We start from the raw sequence: 18,420 nt of genomic DNA, 5'->3' as shown, positions 1-18,420 counted from the left end.
GCGCAAGAAACACAGATTGTACAAAACAACACTGCCTGATTTTCGCCAATGACTGCTGAGCGAAACGCTGAGATCACTACATGTGAGTGGGCGCTTGTTCCACATGTTATGTTCGTAAAGAGCCATGCCTCCCTGGGCAACTCACCGACGGGTTTTTCGCAGACAAGGCCATCTGCCACCGAGGTGCAGGGGTTCGCCTTTAGCCCGGCCACCGCGGCCCTTTCTAGATACGCACAGAATCCAGAGTCGTTCGGTTCCCCGGGAAGCCACTGCAGCGTTGTGTTCGTGAAAGGAGACATGTCTTCCCATCCCCAGTAGGATATGTTGATCTTGCGCAAGCCTACCCAAGGAGACACCTTCTGTAAGCAGTAAGAAAGAGGGATTAGAGGCTAGATGAAAAAATGCTGCTTCCCATGCCTGAGGCAAACGCCTCACGATCGTTAACAATGCCGTTTGGAAACGCTCTGCTGTTTGTTAGGAGCCGCTAAAGGGGCTCCCAGGCACAGCGACCCTAGTACGACAGAGCGAAAGAGCGTGTGGCTGGTGCCATCCTCACGGAGCTGTTAGGTGTGGGCCCCCTGTTGCGGCCGCGGGGTCAATTCATCTTATTGAGGGTCTTCCTCCTTTTCACTGACCTTCTGCTCTGCCCAGCAAGAAGCTGGGAAACATATAAACCCCCTTTCTAGTGACTTCCGAGATAGAGAGCAATCCACAATCCCTCCACACTTTGGAAGATGCCATCGAATTAAACAGTTTCTAAAAACATAAGTCTTGAATCTAATTATGAGGTTGAAATCACTATTTTAGCATCTGTAAGCCTGTCTCTTCTATCCAATGGAAATACAAATGTATGCTGTACATTTCTACCTTATGAGGCAAAATTCCTTTTTAAAAAAGAAGAAACATAGCAAGCTGACATTTTTGCTGCTACTACTATGACTAGAATAGTCCGTCGTGGGTTAAGAAATCTAACAATAAATTGCTATCGTCAGCGGGATGGTAGCGTAGTGGCTATGCACCGGGCTGTTAACTGCAAGGTCAACAGTTCAAAACCACCAGCCACTCCACAGGAGAAAGACGGGGCTTTCTAAAGAGTTACAAGCTCGGAAGCCCATGGGGGCAGTTCGGCTCTGTCCTCTAGGGTTGCTATGGGTCAGCATCAGTTCAGTGGCCATGAATGGGGGGAAGTGCCGTGCGGAAAAACAGAAAACCAAACCAGCACGCAGAAAATAGATCTGAGTGAAGGATTCAGAACAAGATCACAAGGGTACTGGGAGTTGACTGCTCGCCCCTACTTCAGCCCTCTAGTATGACGCTGGAACTTTCATGTAAGTTTAGGTAGATGAACACTTCCTCTCGTTGAAAGAGAGCGACTTTGGTGAAGTCGCTGGCTCTTGTGCTCCAACTCCTCAGACAGCTGCCAACGGTTGAGGAGCCCCACAAAACATTCAGCAATGTGTCAAAATTAGCACGAAAACACACTCTAGTCAATGTTTACATTTCTTATTTTAATTATTCTTTAATTTGTTAAAAATATGATACTCTTGTGGGATGCAAAAATAATGATATATTCTGGGTCCAACCTATTCTCCTTACAAAATTATATATTCCATCTTCTCCTACACACTAAGCTACCAATCTTATATTACAGTGTGAAATGGTTTTAAAACTCTACTTCCTCGGTTGTTTTACTTTATGGACTGTACGGGTAAAAAGAAATATGTCTCCCAACTGAATCTTTAACACCTGAAAATAAATATTTATATCAGTATTTATTCTAAATCTGCTGTACAAATAGCCAAAGAGAGGTTATAAAGATGGCCAGAGACAAAGAAATTCCCTAAAGTATTTAAGAACAATGGATTCTCCACACTCAACTTAGACGGTCAACAAATACTCCTGGAATACAATTAAAATATCCTTTGAATATTCATGATGGCAGCAGCTCACACATCACCTAGTAGAGTGCGATGCCCGTAGTAGGTCGTCAATAAATTTTGCTGCACAAAGTTCATTACCGCAGAGACAGCTATATTCCGCCATCCAGCATTATGCCTCAGACAGAGAATAAATAATGGTTCTAATTATAAAAATACACACGCTGTTTCACAGAGTGATCATTGTATATTTAAGACATTATTCTCAAAGATATTTTGATAAAAAAGCCATAACGTTTTTACAGCCCTTAATAATAACAGCAGGAGTCAATAAACATATATTATTTCAGATTAATGATGGTGCTTCACATTACAGCAACTCTGCCTATATTTCCAAACTATCTATAGGAAAGACAAGTCATTTAAAATGAAATATTACTCCCAAACTCATCATGATAAGAATCTGAGAGGAAGAAAAGAGGAAGAGAAAAATGAAGTCGTTGATAAAACATTTAAAGTAACTATTACTTAGTAAATGAACTGGACAGGCCGTTGAAAAGGAAAGATGAATTATTATTACATTATGAAAATTCACAGCACTACACCATAAATCATTGGAACATTCATTAGCCATTCCTGATGAAGTAAATGATCATTTGACCCAAGATAGCGCTTTAAAGTGTATTAATTTGTCGATCTTATTTTCCAAGGGAGGGTTATCTTATGATTATGCAGCCACACTAACTCAGAATGGAACTCATTTCACATAAGGAGAGGTTTAATGGAATGTCACCTTGCAGAAGTTTCCACCTTAAAAATCTTACTGAATCTCTGTTTTCTGGTGAAACAAAACATTCTTCATATCCAGGGCATGTTGGTCAGCAGACTCTCCGGTTAAGTTCATCGCATATTCAAAACAGTGGCTAGTCCATCTTTGTGATTTATAACAGCAAACCAGAAAGATGAACGACACACCCAAGAAATCTTGAAGCAGGGAACTTTTCAAAATAGCACATCTCAAGGTTAAAGGGTAAGAACAAAAATGATGTACTTGGCATTGGCCTCTCCCTTCACCAAATAATAGGGAGCTACGCTAACCACCCATAAAAAAAAAATTAGACGAAACCACTCTAACGCTACAGACTAACGCATGTTCAAATTCATAAAAAGGGGATCTACCCAAAACAATCTTTCAATAACTGACAGGTACTGCAGATCTAATGTCCACGTGTTCATTGGTAACTGCCCTTCATCTTTCTCAGTTATGAATACATAGTAAGAACATAAGATAGGAAAACATGCACATGTACCATATGCTCAAAAGCAAACTTTACAAATATACTTTGACCTTTTTTCTGAATATTAGAAAAATCAATAGGCTTCACCTACATGCTACCACATTCATTCCATTCTCTGTCCATAGTACCTCTTTAAGAAACAAAATGAACAAACAAACCCATTGCCATCAAGTCAGCTATAGCGCATAGGGACCCTAAAGGACAAGTAGAACTCTCCCCTAGTGTTTCTCAAAGGCTGGACATCTTAAAGGAACACAGCATTTGATGGGCTCAAACTGACGACTCTGACTTGCAGTTAGAAGCCCAACTAGTAATCCCCTAAGCCACCAAGGCTCCCCAGCACCTCGAGTAGCTGTCAAAGAAGACAAGATGAGAAAACTTAGGAGCTTCATTAACCACCCTACAAATACCCCTGTGTACTTCTGCCACCCCAAGTTTTGTCAAGCTTCACTACGGAATTCATCCCGGAAACTCACAGGTAGTTCACCTTACTGGTCAGATGTCCCATAGCCTTTCCTCATGCATCACTTTGTGTCCATCTATCACTGCAGTGATAATCATCTTTGTGTTTGACTCTCTCCTCACTAAACTCTGTAAGAACCCAAACCTACTGCCACCAAGTCCATGGGACTCCTGTCAATCCTGCCGGACACAGTGGAACTGCTCCACAGGACCCAGCAGTCTGCCAGCCTCTGCACCAAAGCACCCTGCCTCATCTTCCTCCCAAGACATGGCTGGTGGGCTCCAACCACCAACCGTTAGGTCAGTAGCCTGAGGATTAACCTACTCTGCCACCGCACTGCCCTCTTCTTCTAAATTAACAAGTTACTCTCTTTCAATCACTGTCTTCTGAACAAGTTAGAAAGCTAAGTACCTTGAACGAGCTCAATAAATGTAGAGGGGTCTGCCAACAAACCCAGGGACAAGGGAAGAATAAGCGATCTAAAATTGATGGCGAGGAGGGCATAGGATGCTGGGGAGGGGTGGGGAGTAAGGTGGCGGGGGCAAGATCAAGGGTAATACAGCCAGGAGAAATTACCAAAACACAAATGAAGGCCGAACATGACAGGGGGACAGGAAGAAAGTAAAAGGAAATAGAGGAAATAACTGGGAGGCAAAGGACATTTACAGGCATGTATATATGCACATATATTTATATATAATGATAGGGGAATATATCTAAGTACATATATTTATTTACAAAGTATTACAGCAGCAGATGGACATTGGGCCTCAACTCAAGTACTCCCTCAACACAAGAACAATTTGTTCTACTAACACGGCACTCTGTGATGTTCACCTTCCCTGACAAGATCGCTGCAGATGAAATGCGTGCATAAGCAAATGTGGTGAAGAAAGCTGATGGTGCCCAGCTATGAAAAGATATAGCATCTGGGGTCTTAAAGGTTTGAAGATAAACAAGCGACCACCGAGCTAAGAAGCAACAAAGTCCACATGGAAGAAGCACACCAGCCTGTGTGATCATGATATGTCCATAGGATCAGGTATCAGGCATCAAAGACCCAAAACAAAACAAACAAAAAAATATTATCAGTGGGAATGAGGGGAAGGGCAGAGTGGAGACCCTTCAGTAGTCAATCGTACACCCCCTGTCAGAAGGGCCACAAGAAGAGAAGAGCCAGTCAGGGTGCAGTTACAGCACCGATAAAACCCACAACCTTCCTCTAGTTCCTTAATGCTTCCTCCACCACCACCCTGCCCCCCCACTATCATGACCCCAATTCTATCTTACAAATCTGCCTAGACAGAAACATGCATACTGGTACAGATAAGAGCTCGCAACAGAGGGAATCCAGGACAGATAAAGCCCTCAGGCCCAATAAGGGGAGAAGCGATACTAGGAGGGTAAGGGAAGGGATGGGGGGATTAAGGGGGAACCGATCACAATAATCAATGTATGCCCCCCCAACCAGGGTGACAGATAGCAGAAAAGTGGGTGAAAGGAGACAGCTGTTGATGTAAGACATTAAAAAAAATAGAAGAATTTATAAATTATCAAGGGGACATGAGGGAGGGAGGGAGGGTAGGAGAGTGGGGGGAAAATGAGGAGCTGATACCAAGGGCTCAAGTAGAAAGAAAATGTTTTGAAAAAGATGATGACAACATATGTACAGTGGTGTTTGACACAATGCATATATGTATAGATTGTGATAAGAGCTGTAAGAGCCCCCAATAAAATAAAATTTAAAATGTGCTAAATGAGTAAAGACAGGTTGTTCCCCTTGACAGAAAAATAACCAGTTTACACAAAAATTATTTTATAGACTATTTTCCATATAAGTTAAAGTAATAAAATGTTTTGCCCTGTTAATCTTTACCATATAAAAATTATTTTATATATCTAAGAATCATATTACAATATCCATCTCAAAACATCTAATCTGAAAATTTATATAACCCCTATAAAATTAACTTATCTTTTTTTTAACTAGGAAGATTTGGTACCTATAAAGACTGATGTGCATTAGAAATTAGATTATCTATTAGTGATTCTCATAAGAAAAACTTTCAATATCATCACAAAAATTAGGATAGAAATTAACCATAAACTTAATCTTTCTATAACAATTTAAAGTCCTTACAGGGTTTTTGTAAATATAACTGTTCTTATACAATTCTACAAAAATCAGATGCATACACTGCTGTTCCTAACATAAGGAAAATCAGTGACATGTCTTCATATTCTTGATCATAAAGCAGAAGTGTTTTTTCTTTGTGTCCACCTTTACAGATGATATGCCATGAAGAAGACACAGCACACCGGAAGTACGTTAAAGGGAAACAAAACTGTGGCATGGTGTCTGGCTGTGCCAATTACAGATAAAAAAACACAGCATTCAGCCTTGCGCAGCAGGGGAGATTTTAAGAGTTCAAAAGTCCTACTCTAAAATTCAAGTTGGGAAGAAGCTTATTAATCACAGAAAAATTAAAATACATGCCAAGGGCTAATGTTTTTCACCACCAATATCAATATTAATTAAGTCTTCATCATAAGTGTTAGGTACCTCACAACCTAAATCTCACTACCATCAAGTTGGTGCCGACTCATAGTGATCTCATTAGGCAGGACAGACCTGCCCCTGTGAGCGTCTGAGACAGGAGTAGAAAGCCCCATCTTTCTCCCGAGGACTGGCTGGGTTTACATAACATACAGAACAACTTCTCTGCCAGTTCATTTTTGATATCAGTTACACGTTTATTTCCAAGATTTATTAAGAATAATGCATTAAAAAAGAAAAGCAATGAATTATTTCCAACAATTGTGAGACTCCTGTAGCACATATTGTAATTCACCATGAAGTTGTTACCTGCTGCGTATACTTGTGTATTTCATCCAGAACGAATTCTACTTCCTTCGAGGTGGTCAGGGAAGCCAGGTTCCCGCTCAGGTTGTAACAGTACAGCTTCGCACTGTCGTAGCTCTCTCTGCTGGCGTTGATTCTAAGACAAGCATCTCCGATATGGCTCCATCCTTCTCCACAAAGATGGGCTAAAAATTTTTTTAAAGTACCATATTTTTAGGTTTCAAAAATATACATGACTTTCAGTTATTTCAGACTAGAAAACACTACTTTTGTGTTTAAGTAATTTCTAAAAAATCAAGCATTTTAAAAATTTCCCAAAAAATTCCTAAGAAGAATGTATCAAATAGTTTAAAGGCAAATGAAACCAGAAGATGGTATTTTTCCCTCTAATTCGTAAGCATGAGACATGCTAAAAGAGTTCTACAAATCTGTTCAAATGTACTGACTGCACATGCTAGGTTTTCAGTGGGAAGTCTATTGTATTGGCATTTGGTATCTGAAAGCACTCTTGTTTGTATCCACTCCTCCGTTTGTGTGTTCATATCTGCTTTATATAAGACAGGCTTACTTCCATAAAAAACAACAAGCACATAACAAAAGAACTGTCACCCTGATCAAAAGGGGGGGAAATACAGAACAGAATTTAAAATTCTGATAGAATCCCAACTTCTCGGAGCCATGAAGGTTGGCTAAGTCCCTGAAACTATTGTCTTGAAGTTACCTATAAACACAAACTCTTCCCTGAAATCCTGTGGGAACCGAATCACAGTGGAGCTCAACTAGTTTGTGTTGTTGGATTTTTAAGCCTTGAGCAGCATGCTCTTTTAAGAACGGTGTCGGACCACACGGACAATTACTGGAAAGAGGACATGTTTATAGTAAAGGTGGACAAACAACTCGGAACAGATGGGGGAGAATGTTTGCCTAACTAAGTCACTAAGTGGTAAATGAGGCCACCTGAGTTAATGTCTGTTCTTCTGTGCATATTTTAACAACAAAAGAATATAAGATCATCCCTATCCAAGTTATTCCCACAAGGGTATCTAACTGCTCCCCAATCTGATCCCACAGCCCTGTCGGCTTCTCGGATGTAAGTTATAGAGCCTTTGTTTGTTTCATCAATAGAACGATGACCAGAGATGTCTCATATCACTTGAGTTTGATAAAGAACCTTTAGGCTTTGCTTTCTAGTGTTTATTTTTACAGGTTTTTCTAAAAGCTAAGCTTAATTTCTGTGATGGTGGCTTATTCAGAGGGGGGTCAGGGCAAGTTACCAGAGGCTTGATAAGTCGTTTATGGTGAGGGATACAATACTGAATCTCTGAAGTGTAAACCCACACCTGATTCACAGTAGAAAGCTCTAAAAACAAACTGCTTTCCCACTGCCTTGGGGGTTAAAAACGTCCAAGTTGAAGCAATGTGTTTAATAGCCCAGTATTCTTGTTCAGCCTTTGCTCTTGAAAGTGGGACGTTCTTTCTCCACACTGCTCACTGGCATAGCCTTCCCAGGCAGCCCATTGGTGACCGGTCTGGGGAACCTTTACCTGGTAAAGCCTGGCACTCCTGTTGTCGCTGATCCCACTGGCAGTTCAAGTTGAGCGAACAGCTCTTACAGCTGGTAAGTTTGTTACAAATCTGCTCGTTCCTCACATGGCATTTGGTATAGTTTCTGACCGTCTGGAAAATTAAGATTAAAAACATGCTGTGTATGTAAAGCCATATATATATATATACACACACACACACACACAACATCCCTGGGAACTATAAAATACAGCTATCTGTCCTCAAATCCAATCTAGTGGATCAAAATCTCTCATACTCATTCATTATTCAATCCAGAGTTTCTCGAGTACTTAGAATGCACCCAAAACACAGAAACAAAACAGCTCAAATAATCAAACAGGAACTGTCTAGTGAAAATCTCTCCTACTGAAAACACACACTTCCAAGCCAATAAATAAAGCCAAGGAAGAGTCATTTCCCTTCATGATTACATGAAATAACTCTAGCTTTAATAAAACCATCCTACAATCCCTGAAGAAATGAAGCATCAATGAAAAGAAGGGATGGTTAAAGAGATGTTTTATCAAAATCCGATAATCTGAGAAAATAAATTCCTTTCTCAGTAACTCAAATTAAATATACGTTCAGAACCAATGATATTGGTTCGGTGATGCTTAATCGGTGTGTTTTTCAAATTTCCCACATTGAGGCGGCAAAGCACCTACAAGATCACACTTAACATTTCTACCGTCCTTCCTATTCTAGCTAATTTCTGCATTGATACGTTAAAGGTTTAAAAAACAAAATCTACAGGCAAGTCCTATGTAAAACCACCTACCACGGCTCAGACACTTCACAAGGTCTACAATAAATATGTCTACAATAAAACCTAGGGCATCCTAGTAGCGTCATGAGTAGAGGTCAGAGTTCCCCCTCCCCAGCCACTCCATGGCAAAAAAGATCTCGGAGCCTGCTCCCATAAAAGACTTCAGCCTGGGCACTCATGGCCTGTAGGGCCGCTATCAGTTGGAACTGATTGCACAACGCACAATAACAGCATGGTGACAGCTTACCTTGTGAAAACCAGATCCTGAACTTTATGGGTCAACTGACCCTGTGATTCTTGTTTTAGGGAGAAACAGACAAAGAACTTAAGACTACAGGGCTGTACCCTGAGTGCATCCTAACCTGGTTTACCCCATAGTTAAGCATTACTTTTCTGGTTGAGGGGAAGTAAATACTTCTTTTCAATCATTGAGGCTAAAACTTCCTTAGCAATAGGTTGTAACCACCCATGCTTATTAAAGTGACTGAAGCAAGGGCTAGCCTTTGTTATGTTGTTTCTAGGTGCTGTTAAGACATGTCCAACTCATAGGGAACCTATGGACAACAGAACAAAGCACTGCCCGGTCCTGAGACATCCCCACAATTGTTGGCAGGTTTGAGCCCACTGTTGCAGCCCCTGTGTCCGTCCATCTCGTCAAGGGCCTTCCTCTTTCCCACTGCCCCTCCACTTGACCAAGCACGCAATGTCCTTCTCCAAGACCTGGTCTCTCCTGATAACATGTCCAAACTGGGTAAAATTAAGTCTAGCCCTCCTTGCCCCTGCGAAGCATTTTGGCTCCATTTCTTCCAACACAGACTGGTTGGTTCTTTTGGCATCCCACAACAGTTTCAATATTGTTCACCAACTTCATACTTCAAATAAATCGATTCTTCTTCTGTCTTCTCTATTCAATGTCTACCTCTCACATGCATATGAGGCAAGGTGGGGTAGAAACGGGGAACCAATCACAAGGAGCTACGTATAACCCCCTCCCTGGGTGATGGACAACAGAAAAGTGGGTGAAGGAAGACGTCGGACAGTGTAAGACATGACAAAATAATAATAATTTATAAATTATCAAGGGTTCAGGAGGGAGAGGGGGCAGGGAGGAGGGAGGGAGGAAATGAGGAGCTGATACCAAGGGCTCAAGTAAAAAGACAATGTTTTGAAAATGATGATGGCAACAAATGTACAAATATGCTTGACAAGATGGATGGATGGATGGATGGATGGATGGATGGATGGATGGATGGATGGATGGATGGATGGATTGTGATAAGAGTGTATGAGGCCCCAATAAAATAATTTTTTTTAAAAAGAAAGAAAATCCCATGGCTTAGGTCAGGCGCACGTTTGTCTTCAAAGTAACAGCCTTGCTTGTCAACACTGTAAAGAGGTCTTGTGAGCAGATTCGCTAACGCAATGTGTCCCTTGATCTCCTGACTGCTGCTTCCATCAGCATTGACGATGGAGCCGAGCAAGACAAAGTCCTTGGCAACTGCCATCTTTTCTTCGCTTTGTTGTTACCTACTGGCCCAGTGCGAGCATTCTGATGTTCTTTGCCTTGAGTTGTAATCCAGACAGCAGGCTCCAATCTCGGGACGCTCATCAGCACACGCTTCCAGTCCTCCCCACTTTCAGGAGGCAAAGTTGTGTCATCTGCACACCACAGGTTGTTAATGAGCCTTCCTTCGATCCTGACGCCACGCCCACTTCATATAATTCAGCCTCTCTTATTACTTGCTCGGCGTACAGAAGCAATAAGTATGGTGAGAGGACCCAGCCCTCGTGCACATCTTTCTTGCCTGATTTTAAAGCATGCAGTATTCCCTTATTCTGTTCACACCACTGCCTCGTGATCCAGGTAGAGCTTCTGCAGGTGCACAATGAAGATTCCCATTCTGCTCAAGACTGTCTGTACTTTATTATGATCCACACAGGTGATTGCCTTTGCACAGTCAAGGAAACACAAGTAAATATCTTTCTGGTGTTCTCTGCTTTGAACCAAGATCTAGCTGACATCAGCAATGATATCCCTTGTTCCACGTCCTTCTGAATCCAGCCTGAACCTCTGAGCTCCCTATCAATGTACTTGCTTAACAAAGCAAAAATTTATTTGCATGTGATTATCAGTGATATTATCCTATGATTTGAGCATTCTGTTGGGTCACCTCTCTTTGCAATGGGCACAAATATGGATCTATCCCAGTCAATTGGCCAAATAGCTGTCTTCTAAATTTCCTGGCCTAGGCAAGTGAGTGTTCCCAGGGTTTCTTCACGGCTTGTTGAAACATTTTAATGGATATTCCATCAATTCCTGGAGCCATGTGTTTGGCTAATGCTTTCAGTGCTACTTGGACGTCTTCCTTCAGTACCAATGGTTCTTCTTCATATGCGACCTCTTGAAACGGTTAAACGTCGACTAGTTCTTTTCGGTACAGGGACTCTGTGTTCTCTGCCTTCTTCTTTTTGATGCTTCTAGCATCGTTCGATATTTTGTCCACAGAATCTTTTAATATTTCAACTTGAGGCTTGGATTTTCTTGAGTCCTTTCAGTTTAAGACATGCTGAGCATGTTCTTCCGTCTTGGTTTTCCAACTCCAGGTGTTTGCACCTGTCCTCAAGTACTCTAAAAGTCACCCAATGAACATGTATTTACAAACTGCTGTGCTTTCCCACAAGAAATACTTCATAGACACTACCTTTCCAGGGGTGCTGATTTTTTTTATAGTAAATTACATTTACTATAAGGTAAGAACAGGGGAGAAAAACCACAAATGGTAATAAGTATCTTCATTCATCCATTAAAAATGGATTATTCTTTAACCTCACATTACTTTGTAACTCTTAATCGCCACAACTTTACTAGAAATACATACACTTTCTTACTGATACGTCTCTGATTCATGTTGTTGTGAGTAACCATCAATCAGCTCCCAGTCATGAGGTCTCCCATGTGCAACAGAATATAATGTTGCCTGGTATCACGCCTCCTTCCTCATTGCTAATGTCTGTGTTTCTTTGTTTGTTTGTTTGGTCTTCCTATAGCATATAAACCTTAACATGATTCAATATAACCATGGAAGTATAAATGTAAATATTTCCCAGCCAACTGAGAAGAAATTTACTTTAGTTATCTGATCAAATAACTGCCCACTTTGACGGCAGCATAAATGCATGGCATGTTGGCATAAGAGGAGGAGGGCGGCTTCATGCCAGCCGTGAGAGTAGCAATGGTAACATGAGAGCCCGTCCAAATTAACTGCCGCTCTTCATTAAGAACAGTGTCGTCACTGATTGACACTGAACCAGGACAATGGATGAAATTATATTTCATCCATACGCAAGGCCAATGCAATCAAGGATGGAGAGCAGCTGGCTGCTATTCTGAACCATAACAGGCTTGTTCCACCTTCCCAATGAATCAGATGAACATCGGTGACTTAGCTAGGAGGGGTAACTATTACTCTCCTAATCTTTATAGATTTCCGTGTAAATTTAAAATAAAAAATCTCTAGGAACGTGTAGTTTATATGTGCTATTAAAGCACAAAATATGGACCTTATAATAAAGATGGCTAAATGATGAAGGAAGGCAGCAATGTAGATAATTTACACCCCAATCCCACAGTCCTTTCTGGGCCCATTAGCATTTGGTTCAACTTAATCACCAGACACTCAGGTAAAACTATCTAAAAAATACATTACATCGAATTCTAAGTTACGAGTGAGTACCATCTGCTCGCTTGTACCATCTAGCCCAACACTTGCCTTGTTAACACATCATTATTGGAAATAAAAGATGAAGCAAAAGGTCGGGTTATAAAATACGTATTTGATAGTTATTGATATAACACAATTTTAAGATCACAAAGAGTACTGTTTTGGGAGGGGTTTTTTTAGTTTGGGATATTTTTTAGTTCAATTATTTAAACCCAAATTAATTTAGGGTCATTCGACAAAGCTGTAAATGAAATCTGTTCATGTTTTTTTTTCTTTTTATAAACAACATTCTCTATTTTAATCCCTTATTCCCATGCCTTATTTTACTTAACTCCTATTTCCATATTACTCACTGAAATAACTCCCACTAGATGAATATTAATGTAAATCTAAATAGTAATTCAAATTTTCAATGCAGTCATGTCATTAATGTTATTAACTGAGTAAAATTGAAGTCCATCTTTCTATTAAAACAAGCGACGTCATTGGCCAGTACAAGCCTGTCAGACTATCTAAGGAAGTCACAGGACGCCATCTTAAGAATGAACAACTCCCAACTTCCATGTTCTCATTTTAAATATTTTTAATAGAATCTTAAAACTTAAATCTACTAACATACTACTAAGGAATGGAGACACATTTGTAAAGATATCACTTATAATGTTTTCATACCTTAAATTCACACTCTTTTTTTGCTCATTTATACCATCTTTGTAAAAGTGCATACCATGGTGAATAAATAAAAATTCAGGAAAAGAAAAGTCAATGTGTCATATTTAGTTGTCCTCTGCACATCTGTTTTGAATGGTATGTCATTATGAAGCTACCGCACAAGAAGAATTTTCATCCTAGTAAATACTCTTCCCAATTTTTTTCTTTCAAATTGTTGACCTGTAGAAAGCCCAAGATATTTTGATTCTACTACATTAAAATATTTATTTTTGCTGTTCCTCACTCATTCTCATCTGCCATAAATATTATTTGTGCAATTTTTTTTCAACAGTTCTTCTTCAATTAGGTAGCTTCTCACTCTGAGGTCTACTGACATCTTGAGCCAGATGTTGTAAGTTGCTACGCATTATACGATGTTTGGCTACAACCCTGACCTCTATTTAGATAAGCCTACTAGGAGCCCCGACTTATGAAAACCAAAATGTTTCCTGAACCTGATACACACCCCCAGGAGGGCAAAACTGCCTTCAGTGAAGAATCACCAACCTAAAGACAAACCAAACAGCAAAACTCAAAACCAAACTCCCTGCCAGGAAGTCTACGCCGATTCCCAGCCGCCCTATAGGACCAGGTAGACCTGGCCCGGTGAGTTTCTGAGACTGCCAGCCCCTCCTCACCGGAGCAGAAAGCGCCTCTAAGCTCCTCGGAGCGCCTCACAAGCTTAGCCGTCCAAATGCACCCGCCACTCTGCGGGAAAGATGGGGCTCTGCTCCTGCGAGTCCCACAAGTGGAGGCAGCGTGGACTCGGTGACGGGGTCTGAATGCTCAAAATACATGCATGCACGGAGGGTGTGAAGGAAACAAACGCACAGGAGCTCTAGGAATCGAATTCCAACCGACCAAGTCCTGCTTCCGCCCATGGATAGCCTTTCTTTCTTTTTTTAATCAGTCTTCATGGAATGGCCCCAGTATCACACATGCAAACAAATAAAAGCCGCAGGATCCTAAATGAAAGCAACACCGACAAACTGGAGCAACAAGGCTATCTGGTCTCCAAGGACCATGCGCCCAGAAGAGAGCCACTCCCTACTTGCGCTGGGAAGGCGTTGGGCGTGAACGGCTTGGAGCAGCGCTGTGAGAGGGGCGGGCGCCGAGGGCCATGAGCCGCGTTCACCGCGAGCACGCACCATGCTGCAGTTGCTGTGGGCTGACACGCACTTCTTGTCGTCGCACCACTGGCACCCGTTGGTGTTGGCCGTGCAGCTGGCGCAGTCCGCGTGTCTGTAGCACCGGTCATCGGACGCCGCTGTAACGCACACGGGGGAGAGAGCACAGCGCGCACGGAATGGGAGCGTGTCACTCTGGTTGATTCGCACATTCTGAAACATCTGCTTAAAAATCACTAAGGCATTTTCGCATCGTTATTATGGCTTTGCATATAAAAATCAGTTCCTCAAGATGAAGCCGGCTTTGGGGTTTGCTTGTGTTTGCAGGGCTTGAAATACTTCCTACAACCAGGGTTCCGTTGCCATTTGCAACTTACATATTGTGGAAGGGAACCAATATGTGCAGGTGTCTCACTGACAACTATTACCGTACATCCAGAAGAAAACATTCTAAAACTGACTATAAATTCGCTTTGCATGAAGAACCTTAGAGAAACCTTTGTCAGTGCAGTTTACTCCATAAATGAAGTGGGTTTGTTCACTGCAGCATCAAAACTGAATAAAATCTCCATTCCTTTAAAGAAAATGAAGTTTTAATCCAAATCATTCATAAGCCATTTAACATTTACTAGTAAATTTAATAATTTTGATTTATGTATTCAATATGTCATAAGGAGTATGAAACCAGAAAATTGATCAAATTCTACAAAATTTTTTAAATTGTATGGTCCAGTTTGACAAGTTCAGGAAGGAGAAAAAAAGTCCCAACAAATGCAAAAAAAAATCCTTTTAATATCTTAGAAGCACATGGTATTTCTCTAGAAATGACACGTGTGAAAGCATTATTGCTTACACAGCAAAATAATTCATTGATGTATAGAGAGAACTCATATATAAAAATATTCAGTAATATTTTTAAATAGTCACATATTTCAGAAACCTACAATTAGATTGCAATATTGCTTAATTAACGAATGCTAACTTCCAGCAGCACAGCCCCTAACTACTGGTGTGTTTATTTCTGAAAGGTGCAGAAGGAAGTCTCACAAGTAAAATTCCTCTTCTGCACCTCTAACGAAGTATATGACATTTTGCTGCCACAGAGGGATGGGAAAACAAAAAACGTACCTGTTTTGGGAGGGCACTTTGCTCTGAGGATATTGTTAGCATTCCCAGATTCCCAAGATTCACAGTGATTTTTATTCCAAACACATTTTATCCCTGGACCAGCGTTTGTACAAAGTTCTTCATCTCTGAAGGCCTTGCAGCTTGGAGGCTTGTAGACAAGAATGTCATTAAGGAGCACACTGGAAAATCCCCCAAATATATACATGGACCTGTCACGAGCAAAACAGGAATCTTCAAATACATTTAAATATATTTTTACAGTATTTATGGCAGCACTGTTCTTTAAAATCATATTTCTAACATACAATGTGTGGGTGAGTCAAAAAGAATTGCTACAAAATCACAGATACTTTTATTACACCAAAGAAGCAGCTATCATTTCTCAAAGTATCCTCCATCCCAGTCCACATACTTCTGAAGGAAATGTCTCCATCTCTCTAGCCCTTTCCCTAAAGAATTCTGCGCTCTTCCAGTTATACACGTGCTCCAGGGAGCTCAAACCATGTTCCCTTGACAAGTTCACTGGGTTGGGGGAGCAGAAACAAGTGTACAGGGGTAAGATCGGGGCTCTGGGGTGCATGGGGCAAGATTTCCCAAAGAAACGGCCTCAGCACAGCCCTAGGTGCCCTGGAAGAACGCGCAGGGCTTCTGCCGTAGAGGAGGAGAACATGCTGGGCCGCTTCCCTGCTCTTTTCTCACCAACACGGCGTCAGCCTCCTTACGTCTTCCAAACAGCCCCTGTGGTGACTCTGTGTCCTTCAAGAAAATCCAACAAGATCACCCCAAAAACAGCTGCTCTACTCTTCTGAGCTGACCTTCCTGCCTGGAATTTAAGTGGCCCAGTTGATCCCCTCAGGAGTCACTGTTTGATGGGACCTTTTACAAAGGCAGCCTGAGAAGACTAAGAGAGAAAGATGGGCCTTTGTACTCCCATTAATAGGGGCAGGTCTACTCTGTCCTGTAGGGTCACTATGAGTCAGCTTCTACTTAATGACCATGAGGCGACTAAAGGAGCCCTGGGGAGTCGTGGCTTTTGCATGGGGCTGCAAATCTCAAAGTCAGAAGTTCAAAGCCACCAGCTACCCCGTGGGAGAAAGATGAGGCTACTTACGCCTATAGAGTTTTAAAGCCTCAGAAATCCAAGGCAGTTCTACTCAGTCCCACAGGGTGGCCATAAATCTGAATTGATGCGACGGCGGTGGATTTTCTGAAGGCGACTAAGACAAGCGTGTTACTGCGAGAACTTCTCTGCAGCTGTGCACTGACGGCAGAGACATGCTCAAACACATCTTGTTTGGGATAAACCTGTGCTTGTATGGACTCAACCTTAGTAGCGATACCTTTTTTTTAAAAATCTGTATAAATGTCCCGTCAATTTTTAAAACAATTTTGGTGTGAACTTGGTTCTTAGCAATGCTTTTTAACTTACTCTGATACGATGCGAAGCATCACGGGAGATCATCATAAGATTTCCTAAAGATGCTGCCGATGAAATGTGAGCTATTACGTTGGTCTTAATTTATTAAAAGGAACTCTGGAGGCACAGTGGTTAAAGCATCTGACCGCCAGTCACAAGGTCACCGAGAGCTTGAAGGCGACAGGTTGGAAACCTCAAAGACGCCGCGAGGCGGAATCTACTGGATGGCGGGAGTTGGAGCTGCAGAGGGCTACATGCTGCACTGCCAATAACAGTGTCTGCAGCTGTGAGGGCAGCAGCTCCGCGGGAGCAAGGGGGCTACAAGCTCTGGAACCAAAGGGGCAGTTTGACCCGGTCCTGTGAGGTCAGTACAAGTCAGTCTCAACTTGAGGCAGTGGGTTTGGTTTGGGGGCTTTTATGAAGAAAATATGAAGCCTTCAAAACGCGTCCACTGCTAATACAGGAAAGGAGGAGAAATAAGGATTAGCTGTAGCACTCTATTAGACAGGAAAGTGATATTCTAATCAGGAGCGAGACCGTTTTTAAGAACTAGGTAGCTACACATGGATAATAACTGACTCGGTGGCAGTGAGTTTGAGTTTAGATATGCTCTCTTGGATAATCTATTTTATGAAAACAGAGAGCCTATGTAGAGCTTAAGGTAGAGAGATTTTGTGTTTTAGTCTCCTCTTTTAAAATATTATGAACAAGAATGAAACAATGAAAGATTGCTTTTTCAATATGTCAATTTGGAAAGATTTTTATGCTGTTGGTTTACTGCCACTGAAGACACCTGACATGCCCTCCAAACACCATTTCCCCTCCTGAAAATATCATTGATACCATAAATGGGAAAGATCCGGAAATACTTTGAGAATATATTTTACATTCTAAAATGTAAATAAAAATATCGAGGAGCTCAATTTTTCAGCAGAGATATCTCTTGTGATCCTTTGGAAAGCGAGGTGATTTCAGTTCCATTGTTTCCATGGGGTTAATTACTACCTGCTTTCAAGTTCAAGTCATTATGTCAAAAAAACTTGGGAAATTGCACAGAATTAGGGGAAGGTGGTAATGAGTTAAACTACCCAATGAGCTATGGCATTGCTTCCCGCCACTTGAACCCACATCTCAATATTTGTGCTGAAGAATATAAAAACCACAGCCACTTCAAGGGGAAGAGTGAGGTCATGCCAGTGATCCAGCCCGTATCCCCGTGAGTATCGGAAAATAAAGTGCAGAAATGCAAGGTGACTTGTTAAAATGACATGTGTTGTTAATGACAGACCTAAATGAGGGGCTAGACCTTTTTCACTTTCCTCATTCTCCTGGGTAGAAATATGGGTTCGCTATCGTTGCAGGATGCTCTTTGATAAAGGAAAACTCATCCCTTGACTGGTGTCTGGAAAAAAGAAGGCAGAGGGACTTCGAAAGTACCTGAAGTTTTATCTCAGTGCCTTCGTTGGGCTCCTCAGTCCTCTG

The 18,420-nt window shown here is 41.5% G+C and overlaps 1 protein-coding gene and 1 non-coding gene across 9 annotated transcripts in view; both read right to left on the bottom strand.

Annotated features, from left to right (window-relative positions):
* ATRNL1 (attractin like 1) overlaps nucleotides 1-18,420 on the bottom strand; it is a 647,203-nt gene that overhangs the window by 513,641 nt on the left and 115,142 nt on the right. For all 8 annotated transcript variants that reach the window (XR_012780436.1, XR_012780437.1, XM_075534999.1 and 5 more), the window contains exons 12-16: nucleotides 15,522-15,730; nucleotides 14,415-14,533; nucleotides 8,046-8,178; nucleotides 6,505-6,686; nucleotides 146-359 (exon numbers count right to left, since the gene is read on the bottom strand). Coding sequence is in view for 6 of the 8 variants with exons in the window: in XM_075534999.1 (XP_075391114.1) it covers nucleotides 146-359; nucleotides 6,505-6,686; nucleotides 8,046-8,178; nucleotides 14,415-14,533; nucleotides 15,522-15,730 (857 nt within the window). In the remaining 2 variants the exon portion in view is untranslated. The remainder of the gene's footprint in view (nucleotides 1-145; nucleotides 360-6,504; nucleotides 6,687-8,045; nucleotides 8,179-14,414; nucleotides 14,534-15,521; nucleotides 15,731-18,420) is intronic.
* Nucleotides 5,908-6,043, bottom strand: LOC142430072 (small nucleolar RNA SNORA15). The gene has a single exon (XR_012780548.1). It is a non-coding gene; the product is annotated as a small nucleolar RNA SNORA15 (small nucleolar RNA).

This window comes from Tenrec ecaudatus, chromosome 16, assembly GCF_050624435.1.
Source record: "Tenrec ecaudatus isolate mTenEca1 chromosome 16, mTenEca1.hap1, whole genome shotgun sequence".
Classification (NCBI taxonomy): domain Eukaryota; kingdom Metazoa; phylum Chordata; class Mammalia; order Afrosoricida; family Tenrecidae; genus Tenrec; species Tenrec ecaudatus.
This window is presented reverse-complemented; position numbering and strand designations above follow the sequence as displayed.